This window comes from Mytilus edulis, chromosome 6 (assembly GCF_963676685.1).
Source record: "Mytilus edulis chromosome 6, xbMytEdul2.2, whole genome shotgun sequence".
Classification (NCBI taxonomy): domain Eukaryota; kingdom Metazoa; phylum Mollusca; class Bivalvia; order Mytilida; family Mytilidae; genus Mytilus; species Mytilus edulis.
The window spans coordinates 73,778,280-73,790,409 of NC_092349.1; the positions used below are offsets into that span (position 1 = coordinate 73,778,280).

General features: G+C 33.3%; 2 protein-coding genes across 2 annotated transcripts in view; one reads left to right on the forward strand and one right to left on the reverse strand.

Moving 5' to 3' along the window:
* Positions 1-3,525: 3,525 nt before the first annotated feature.
* Positions 3,526-3,909, reverse strand: LOC139526607 (uncharacterized). The gene has a single exon (XM_071321766.1). It carries the CDS (start codon positions 3,907-3,909, stop codon positions 3,526-3,528), a length of 384 nt encoding a protein of 127 aa, XP_071177867.1.
* A 463-nt stretch (positions 3,910-4,372) lies between these two features.
* LOC139528389 (Fanconi anemia group J protein homolog) overlaps positions 4,373-12,130 on the forward strand; it is a 70,463-nt gene continuing 62,705 nt past the window's right edge. The window contains exons 1-3 of the mRNA XM_071324360.1: positions 4,373-4,454; positions 10,270-10,399; positions 11,243-11,354. Of these exons, the coding sequence (XP_071180461.1) occupies positions 10,313-10,399; positions 11,243-11,354 (199 nt within the window). The 5' untranslated portion in view covers positions 4,373-4,454; positions 10,270-10,312. The remainder of the gene's footprint in view (positions 4,455-10,269; positions 10,400-11,242; positions 11,355-12,130) is intronic.

Below are 12,130 nucleotides of genomic sequence, written 5' to 3' on the forward strand. Positions count from 1 at the left end.
ATTTCTAAGGTATGAAAGACGCAATTATAATAATCTTTTATTGTCAATAAGTAAAATGATAATCTATATACACATAACAACAAAAAGAAAATGATCTGAGTACATTATACAAGCAAAATAACTAAGAATCCCCTGTCCTCGACTCCAAATAGATACAGGAAGACTCATTGGTTTTTCCTCACTTGGTTTATATTTGAAGGATTTAGCAAGATTGCTAGTTTTTCAGTATCAAACAGATCTGGAAATATTAGATTGTGTATTGCGAAGTTATTAAAAAAATTATACGTAATATCATACATCAGAACCAAAAACACTAGACTGAAATGTCTCAAAAGTCTCACGTTTCATCATTTGATATTCAAAATTAAACACAGCTTCAAAGCTAAAGAGAATGAAAAGAAATACCAACAGAGACTGTGTCAATGTTGTAAACAGTATGTTGTCGAGTCAGCAATCTAATTAAAAACCGATCTCTCATCGCTCCTTTTTTTGATATGTCGGTGCCACGCGACATATCAGAAACAGGAGCGATGAGAGATCGGTCTTTAATTAGATTGGCGAGTCAAAACAGTTATATTTTGGAGGGACATCGGATAAACAATGTAAACTTTGTCAAACAGTATGTTGGAGAGTTAGAACAGCCACTTTACAAACTGATGACGGCCATCGAAGCGACTATGAGGCCATCGAAGCGACTATGAATGCAAGCCAGACCTTTCTCTCATTCGGCTGACCATTACAAGCATAGACAACAACACTGCTTGGTCTAGGGAGGATAGATTCACTCGGTAAAGATTTTGAATATGAAAAGTAGAAACTTTAGCACCAAATGGGATAAATGAAATAGTTTTTTTTTTGTTAAATCGCGCAGTTTTTTTTTTTTTGATTGGGTTATGATTACATATTACTACTCATTCTGTGTTGCTATTTCTTTGACTTTGTCATCTATAAAATTCTTGAATTATACAAGTTAATATCGCAAGGTTCTATTCATTTGGGATGTACAAGTACGCAGCCACGTTCAATTACTTAATCTTTGTCAACAATTGAGGCCCCTCATTGGAGTGTCTAAGTAATCACTTTTCGCAAAGTTTTGGCCAATATAATCGACTAATAATCATTATTTAGTTTTTTATACAAGATAATCAAATAATCAGATATACAGTCCCGGATAACTGATAATCCAAAAAATATTTTTTCTGGTAATCGAGTAATCACTATAAAACGGACAAGTATCACATGACTTAGTAAAAAAAACACACGGAAGTTCAATTTTGTTAAAAATTATTATCAAACTGCTATTTATTTGGGACGCTCAAATACGCAGCCTCTGTTATAACTAATCTACCGTTTTAAAATTTTAAATATAATACCAGCTAAGATCGGTCAATGCTGTTCATTGGGAATGTATTTCCATGCAGTCGTTGTTGTAACATCGTCAACTTTGACATTTTAGAATTGTACCAGTTCATATCGCACATTACTATTTTTATTTGGCGCATATCTATGCAGTCTCCATTTTTAGATGGTGACGTTCCCTTGTCACCATCTTACGGTGTTTATATATCTCAACTTGTACGATTCGCTCGTGTATGTACCAATGTTTTAGATTTTAACGAGAGAAATTTATGTATTACTGAAAAATTATTACACCAGGGTTTTCGATATCACAAACTAGTCAAAACATTTACTAAATTTTATCATCGGTATAAGGACATCATTCGTAAATATAGCTCAACATGCAGACTTCTTATATGTTCAGGTATTTCACATCCAATATTTTATGGAAATATTCTTTATAAAGCACAAAAATGTCAGTATTCACCTCAGAAGCTAACAAAACCGTTAAATAGATTTATTAAGAAGGGATATAGTTACGATACTGTTGTCAGGTCATTAAAGATTGCATATTTTGGCGTTAATATTGATTCACTTATAGGGTCTTTGCATCGGAACTAAACACTTTTATTATTAATAAACCAGTTGTTGGCATGACACGGGTTATGTTCTTCTCATATTTGTTATGATGGTATGATACTAAACCCCTCAGGGGGAGGATGGATTGTGCCTGATATTCATATGATGAAGACATAATTTTTCAATCAGTTTAATTGAAGTCCGGAGCTGGCATGTCAGTTAACTGCTAGTAGTCTGATAATATTTATGTATTATTGTCATTTTGTTTATTTTCTTAGGTTACATCTTCTGACATCAGACTCGGACTTCTCTTGAACTGAATTTTAATGTGCGTATTGTTATGCGTTTACTTTTCTGCATTGGCTAGAGGTATAGGGGGAGGGTTGAGATCTCACAAACATGTTTAACCCCGCCGCATTTTTGCGCCTGTCCCAAGTCAGGAGCCTCTGGCCTTTGTTAGTCTTGTATCATTTTAACATTTAGTTTCTTGTGTACAATTTGGAGTTTAGTATGAGGTTCATTATCACTGAACCAGTATATATTTGTTTAGGGGCCATCTGAAGGACGCCTCCGGGTGCGAGAATTTCTCGTTGCATTGAAGACCTGTTGGTGACCTTCTGCTGTTGTCTGCTCTATGGTCGGGTTGTTGTCTCTTTGGCATATTCTCCATTTCTATTCTCAATTTTATCTGTTGTAAATATATAACCGAGATATTCATAGATACTGTAGTTACATTTAATTTTCTCGTTTGTTAATATTGTGTTGTTTTGTACATTTGTTAAGCGTTTATACTTACTTAGCTGATTTCCAGTACAGAATCGCTAAAGATATGTATGCATGGAGCTTTATATAGGGATTTTATCTGGTATATCACTCATATAGATGATAGTGTAGGTGTGTCTCCCTGTAAAGCTCATGTCTTTGAGACCTGGTACTAGTAGCTTTGTATAACCCTTCTTTTGATTCCTTCTATTTTGTCAATATATTAGTTTTCTTTTATGTAGACCAGACTGAATTAGCATAGTCCAAATGAGTTCTGACTATGGTTTTATAAAATGGAACGAATGTCTCAATAACCAAGTATTTAAAGTTTCTCTGAGGAAATTATTGAGTTGGCCTTATACTTTTTCGCTTATGTGATTTTCAAATGAGTCAATTAGGAATCGTCTCTTTTTTCCTCTTCAACCCTTGCTATTGTACGATTCAGAATAATGTAATTAGTTCCTGGAGAGGTCAGTGCTTTTTGATATCTTACATATTTTCATGTATTTACATTTTTCAGGGTTAAATTTGAGTAGCCATTTGTAACTCCATGCTTCCATTGTCAACGTATATTTGTTCCACCTAACAGAAGTTCCAATGGAAACCTTGTTATAAACTATGTCATAATATATATTCCTGTTGGAACAAATATTCTATACCATTTATTCAGTTAGGAACATAAACTGTAATATTTATTCCTGTGGAAATAATATTCTAGAATGATATATTCCTTTTGGAACTTATAATATGAAGGAACGTCTATTCCGTGACACCATCTTGTATAGGTCTTCTTGTAGAATTTCTCTGATTTCTTTGTCATTCTAATTCTATAATACTCTGAAAATATTAATTGGTGTCATGAGCAAATAGATTGACATCAAAATCCAATTGGTCAGCACTGAGATCGTTAAGGTACAATTCAAATAACAGCGGGCCATCTACTGATCTTTGGGGTATCCCTGATGTAACATTCGCCAAGTCTAATGCTTCGCCGTTCACCATACCATTTTGTTCTCTGTCCCGCTCTGAAAAGCGTGTGATCCATCCTATTATATGGTCCTTTTTACCAAAATTCTTTATTTCGGCAATCAATCTTTGATATTGTACCTTATCAAAAGCTACCATGCAGTCGGTATATATGCAGTCTCTGTCTAAACATTGATCCCGTGACTCTGTCCACTTATCAATCACTTCTAATAATTGTAGATCCCTACAAATTTTCAAAGCCATATTGTCCATGTTGTCAGAGTTTTTTTTTAGAGAATATGTTGTTTTATGTGCTCTATGTTATAAATTGCCGCAATACCTTTTCCATAATTTTACACACAGTATAAATAGAAATATAAAATTAAAATATCATTAATATCTATGCACAGGTACCGAAAAATTGTGTTTGCAGATGACTATCTCGAAAACGCAGTGGCACTTTTCATCCAATGTCCAGTACTTCAGTACTTTGATATAATAGGTCATTGACCAAATAACATTTTATGGCTTTTTTCTCTTAATTTATTTTTTTTTCTTAATTTGAAGTCAATTTGTAAATGCATTTATATTATTATATCTGTCAAAACATTAGTGTCTAGTTATTGTTACCCAAATTTATGTACATTATTGTTTGTATTTATCTTGTTGGTCTTTTCTACTTTCGGTTTCTCACTGACCAATCAAACCAACCGGAAGTCAGTACTACAAAAATGGCGCACTTCTGAAAAGTCTGCGAAATTCCTCTAAAAAACAGTTTAAGTTATGCTACGCCTTGTAGCTATATCATTGTAAGAAACAAAGTAAAATTCTTCGCAAGGTCAACATTATATGAAGTTTCTACCAATCTTATCCACAAGACTAAGCCGTACAAATTCAATACTAATCAGCTGAATATTTTTGTGTCGGATGTGTAAACATAACATATTTATGATTACATCCTTCACGCTTTACTTTTGAGTTCACAAGCCAGAAGCTCAATGTTTGAAAATGGTTTGTAGGCGTAGGACTTGTGTGAAGACTGATTAGCTATAATTTGGCATAAGTCCAGTCACGATCTTGATGTTCTTACACATGAACTCAATTTTTATGATATGGGTACATTTTGTTGAGTTTTCAGCTCAAGCTTGGCCCGGGTGTGCTATCTGTTATTTTCAGGATGCGTTGAAAAGACCCATATTGATGGTCTTGGCTGTTTCTGTTCTATCTGGGTTATATCTAATTCAATTTAAATCTACTACATTTTATTTTTGTTTTGCAGTCTATTCCTGACCATTTCGACTAACCAATATTAAAGTTGGAACTGATGCAAACTTAACCATTCTTGAAAGACGTGAATATCCACCAAATTTATCGGATTATACCTTTATAAAATTGAGTAGATATAGGAAGATGTGGTATGAGTGCCAGTGAGACAGATCTACATCCAAATAACAATTAATAAAAGTAAACCATTATAGGTCAAGGTACGACCTTCAACACGGAGCCTTGACTCAACGGAACAGCAAGCTATAAAGGGTCCCAAAAATTTCTAGTGTAATATAAAAAAGAAGATGTGGTATGATTGCCAATGAGACAACTATCCACAAAAGACCAAAATAACACAGACATTAACAACTATAGGTCACCTTAGGGCTTCAACAATGAGCAAAGCCCATACCAAACCTTTCAAACCGGAAAAACAAGTCTAATCTATATAAAAACAAGAAACATGTATGAACAACATAAACAGATGACAACTACTGTACATCAGATATAATTTACATTTTCACAAAATGCAGCACAGGAAGTCGTACACAATTACATGTCACAAAAGAGTACTCCTCAAAGCTCAAATATGCTAAATGCTAAAAGATGCTGAAATATCTCTGTAAACAAATTATGATAAAAACTGCATTATACTTCAAAGTGTCTTTGATGATAACAGACAGAACAGTTCTTTTCATAATCTTCATGTTTGATATTTCTCTTGACTTATATGCATGTTTTTAACAACACGGAAAATCAGAATCAAGCAGTATTTATATTTAGTGTTTTTATAAATTTAGAAACACGTCAGAGGGAATTCCCCAGTTTCCCAAATGCGAGAGTTCTCTGAATTCCGATAAATCTATTTCTGTCATATAAGAACTGAAGTGGAGTTTTACTGATATGTCACCCAGGGCTTTCCCTTGAAATTGAAGTAGAAGGCTCAATTGAAATTATAGGCGGCTGTAAGATGCGTTCGGCGAAGCCGGACGCCCTCCAAGCTGTAAGCTTGGTGCCTTACGGCAGGGGCTCTGGCATAAATAGAGCTAAATCCTGCATTCTCGCAATCTCCTGGCACCTAATGTCATCTTTCAAATGACTATTTTTTATGTATGAAGTTAAAGAAAGAAAAAAAAATCTCGAAGAAATTTCATTTTCTTTATGTTAGTTTTTTTTATTACCTTATGCTGAAAATTCATTTACTTTTGAAGGAGTTTTATTTATATAATAATCCGTTTTGTAAGAAATCTTGATCGATTTATTCTGCATAACTACGTGCATTTGTAAACAAATGACCCCCTTTTCTCTCTAAAAACTGTTACGCGTATTTAAATCATACAATTATTTCTCAAGCATTGACAGAAAATTGATATATCCTCTGATTTTCTCTTTTTTTTTGTAAACTGTTCAATAAGTCGGATACATAAATCATTTGGAAATGTTATTTATTTGAGGTCGAGTCGACAATATTCTACTTTCGTTTTCGACCTTGATTCTCTGAACACCACGTGGGCTTAGAAAAATGAACTTCAAAAGATACTGTTTTCCAGATTCTGAAAATATGATCTACTACACTTTCTTTAATTTGACTGATATTTATAGGTTTCATAACGAGTGAGAATTAGATATCGATTGATATCAACTCGAGTTATTTAATTTCAATAATAATAAACGAGCCTATATATGGCGAGTTTATTATTATTGAAATTAAATAACGAGAGTTGATATCAAGCGATATCTAATTCTCACAAGTTGTTAAACCTATTTCTCTTATGGCAAAAAGTTGTATGTGCGTGGCCTATTTGTTGCGAGTTGTGTTGCTACGGCCGTTTTTCTTTGCAACGCATACTGATCTGTATACTTTTTGAACTAATATGGTTTTATTTTATTGTGTTGTATGTTCTTGTGTGAACAGAATACTGTTCCATTGACTCCCAGATATATTTTTTTTTTTTATATTTTTATAGGTTTCATAACGAGTGCACGGGTTCCTTTCTTCATTTCTTTGTCCATGATAAGATTTATATTAGATAATGCAGACGATAAAGCAGACGAAAATCACGAAAACCGGAAGTGAACAATCAGTTGTCAAGAAAAAAAGTGGTCCCGGCATGACCTTTTCCAGTGAATAATGACCTGATCAACGGCCAATGAAAATATTGGAAATTTACGAGATAAGCCAATCAAATTAACGTAATTTTGATATCACTTTTTCATATCACAATCCGTACGGTGTGATACGAAAAATATCTATTCACGTGGGAGTTAGATAACAGGCCCCAACCATAAGAGAATATCCCATAACATAAGATTGTCATCCTATCTGATTATCTTCACGATTTAAAAGCCAAAAAAAAGCCAACGAGTTAATGACCATCGGAACGTCTCTATTGTTATCGTTCAATGATCACCGGAACGTCTCTCTTGTTATCTTTGAAAAGAAACGATGCATTCTGACTTTAAATAGACAACCAATCAGTGACCTGAATTCAAGTGAACTATATTTAGCCCAAGGTAAACACTGACTTTTTATCCCTTGTTTATCGCGACCGCGACTTTGCGACAATACGTCTCCCGGCTGGCTGTAAACATTTGAAAAAGATATTTTTTTCTTTTTGAATTTATATTTTTGTCAGTCATTTTTGCCGGCACTTGAAGCCACAGCAAACAGCGGATTTCCGCCGGCTACCGGCTTCAATGGAAAGCCCTGGTCACGGTTATCAAACTGATATTTGATATTGTACTTCCATAAGAAATAGAGAACCATTTAAGTTTAATATACTTTCTTACTACAGGGTTTGTTTAGGTTATTATGCGCATGCGTATAGTTTTCTTGACTTCAAGGGGTACTAGGTTAAATGGTTGCTCTGGATTCCCCACTCGATTGATTAATTTATAACTCATGGGATCCTTTCTATGTATGTCTGCTATTGAGGGTTATTGTTGTTGTATAATTTTAAATCATATGCATCATTTAAATTAAGATAAATATAGTCCACATCGTTTAAGTTTATTTTCAACACCCCTTCAGGCGAAATGGAGTCTTCCATATTATCGTTTCAAGTTGTCTCCCTTCTGGAAGTCACTTCTGTGAATTCTGAATCAAAATATTACGTTGAGCAAAATTAACTTGTTCTGTCGATAAACATGTTAAACATCGTATTATATTAAAAACTATCGCAATTTAGACCGAGGAATGTGTACGGAAAGGAGTCATGATCACTGACCCGAAGGAAATTAAATATTTAAAGAGTTATGAATGGGGTTCCTCCTAGAATTAACGCATGAAAATAGGTGATAAGATACGAAGTGAAATACTTCTCTCACTCGGAGTCTCAGTGACTGCTGTGGAAAGTAAATTTGGAATTGATAGTACAAAAATAAAAACACATTAGGCCTAAGTACATTTTTCATACACTTTTTACCGGGATTGGCTATTTTGTAACTATTCAGATTACGTAAATTACATTTAACATGTGCAGTTTAATAAGTTTTGAAAATAATAGTATCCATTATATTGACCAAGCTGTGTGTTTTTCATTTTTAAAAAATCTTCAATGTTTTACTCATACCAAGCTATAAATACATTCAGTATTTACACCAAAGCGATTTAAAACAACAATCATGATTTTCCAATTATTCAACTGGAATTTGAATTAAAATTGGGCGTGAGCGGACCTTGGGTGCTGACGTGTAGGGTGCGAAGTGTATTGGGGGCGAACAGACCTGATACCATCCAGCTACATGCAGGGATCTCCATGGTCTGTTAAATTGTCTTCCGCCATCGTTCAAAACTTCATCGTTTTTTTTTTAGCTCGACACCATTTTTTTATCAATTATAATTAAATGCATGTAATTGCATAACCCTTAGGCTTTTTGTGTTATAATCCAATACAGTTATAACGCCTGAGGGATATCCGGATTAAGATCGCTAATCACTTGTATCTGAGCTTGTACAGGTAGATCAACAAACCAGACAGGAGAATACTATCTGAGGATAGACGATCCATTTGTCGAATTAATCAACTAAGTTTCAGCAAATGATTATGATAATTTAGATTAAATAAATAAATTAATAATCCAGTTACAAAGAAAACAGTTTAACAAGTCGAACACGTGCTTTATTTTGACTTACGCAATCAGCATCCCCCTTTTTTAAGAAGTACAAAATAAGATGCAAAACAGTAAATATTATTTCATCGCAAATAACTCGAGTACTGCTGTAACGATAATTTAGAATTACTTTAAAAGTTTAAAAGTAAAAACTTAAATATTTCCTGTAAAGAAATATCGTATCGTAATTCCGAATTCAATTTGATACATCTGCTTTTCCGGTTTCTATTCAGACTCGAAAAGATGCATGTTGCACAGCATCAATTTGCCAGATAAAGTCATTAAAAACCTTTTCATTTGTCAACGTTTGCTTTACAAATCTCTTTAACCTTTTACATAACCCGTACGAATCGTTTTGTTGTTGCTGCAAATCAGCTATACCGGTAATGGGTTCTGAATTTGACAGTGTCCATGAAATATAAGCTCCACATCATATGATTTTTAACCCCCATAATAATTACCAAAAATACAAGAAATCTACATGGGGACCTTCATGACAGCTTTTGGTCATTCTCGACTAAGGGGGACCATGAAGACTTGGCATTTGAATGGTTAAAAACGGCAATAAATGAAAATATTGATGCTTCTAATTCTATAATGAAAATTCAAATAAATATAATTTAAATAAGCAATGAATTAGCATGTTCACCATTCCTTGTATGGAGGGATAAAATACTTCCGATCACGCTACACTGTACAGCGTAGACCCGGTTTGTAATGGTGAAAGTTCCTCCTTCGTTCAATTTTCATCCATGGAGATCCCTGACATGTATACATGTGTCAATGAAAACAATGGCAATTGTATCCCTCAGAGCAATCTGCTCTTTGATTTCATATTTACTATTTTACAAACTAACTGGTATCTGCTTGTATTCCGCTACACTTGAACAAAGTGTTTAAAGTCGGAAGGGAACCAGTTTACATACTTTATTTTATTTACAACAAAAATCATCATTTTCCAATTATTCAACTGGAATTTGAATTAAAATTTGGCGCGAACGGACCTTGGGTGCGAACGTGTAGGGTGCGAAAGTGTATTGGGCGCAAACGGACCTGATACCATCCACTTACATGTATACATGTGTCAATGAAAACAATGGCAATCGTATCCCTCAGAGCAATCTGCTCTTTGATTTTTTGTTAAGTCTATTGAATCTATTATTTTTTTTGATAAAATATGCCTTGTTTTATTTTAGCAAATTTTTGAACAGGCCTGCTTTTGTATTATATTCTTGTTTTTTGTAGGTTTTTCAATATTTAGGATATGAGTGGGTAAAATTTGTGCAAGATGACAGAAGAGAGACGCACCATACGAGGGGTGGAGGTGATTTTCCCGTGTAAACCCTACCCTTCCCAGTTTAGTTTTATGGACAAGGTAAGTCAGTCGTTTTATATAAATTTAGCAAATGCACTTCTATATCGTATTGAAATGTTCTTCCTCAAATGCATCTCTGTTTCAGAAATATCTTTAAAGTACGTCATTTTATCCAACATTTTATCTTATAATTTTCAAATAAAAAATCTTCTGTGTAATAACATTTTTATGCAACACATTATCTAAATTAGTGTATAAATCTACATTACATTCTCTAAATTTTGTCATAATTCTATAACACCAGTTTTTCTTTTTATTAATCTGGCATTTCTAAATGCCCATAGAAAACTTAATAATTCACCCTATCTGTTGACATAACATTACATCTAGCCCAATGTCTAAAACCACAACTAGCACAATAAGCATGTAATATAAAGAAAACTTCTCTCATCAATACATGTGCAAGAAATCTAGAGACTTTCAGCCACAAGTTAAAAATAAGTCATAATCTAGAGAGAAGTTTTCTTTATATTTAATACATGAAAAAGTCATGATGATATACATGAAGTGCATCTATATTTATCTTGAATTTCATGTACATGTATTGAGTAAATATATTTTAGAAAACAATAAAACACTTGACCTTTTCAGTTCAAACAAAATTTTGACTCAAATGAACAAAATAGTTAATTTGATTAATGTGTTCAGTGAAGTTTAAGACTAAATCAACATTTTCAATTATTTGTTTGATATAATTGAATTTATGAACATACATGTAACTACAGTTAGATTTATCTCCTTAAGAATCTTGATTGTAAATTTGAACATGATAACACTAATTTATATGTTATTTTGAATGAAACTTTTACTCACAATATTTCAATTTTTTTCTTGTGATTGTAGGTCATTCAAGGTTGTGAGAAAGGACAAAATTGTTTACTGGAGAGTCCAACAGGAAGTGGTAAAAGTCTGGCGTTGTTGTGTTCTGCTTTAGCTTGGCAGACGGCTGAATATGGTAAATATAACATACACATAGAAAAAATAAAACACAGGCTTAAATATAAAGTGTGAATAAATAATTTTTATGTCGCTGTCATAGAAAATGGGGGCATAAGTATTATACTTGATTGTGTTTCCTTCCATCTGTCCCATTTTCATTTCTGCACTCTAACTTAAGCTTCCTCATGTAAATTTTATGATACTCATATGCATACACTATGCTAACTTATTAATATGAACCACATCATGCAGACAGAGATCAAATTCAGATTGTGCTTCAATTACGTTATGCCCTTTTTAACTTTTAAAATTGAAAAGCTTGAGTGGGGGCGGGGCATTCATGTCCTAAAACACAATCTTCTTTTATTTTTAAAGTTTGGAAATGAAAAACAACTAAGATCAACTGAAATGTTTAAAAAAAATTGTTTGACACATTTTTCATAATAATCATAATAATTAGGAAAACTGTAAATTGTGTTAATGGTTTTCTGTCTTGTTGAGATTATACCCCAACAACACCCTTTATTCAAAGAAAATAACTTACTGAAAGACCATGCCATTTTACAGGTCAGTAAATTGAATAGCAGTTTAATCAACAGAGCTTACTGCTTGTAGATAAATCTATTTAATTCGATATTTAATGCTGCTATTACTCGATTTATTTCACTTGACTGGGCGGGGTTTATAATAAACCAGTCCATCTATAGATAGGTGTTTCAGGATAAACTCATCAATGAAGTGTCCAGTCATTCTTTTGTAAATTCCTTCAATGACACTGATAGGTGATTAGAA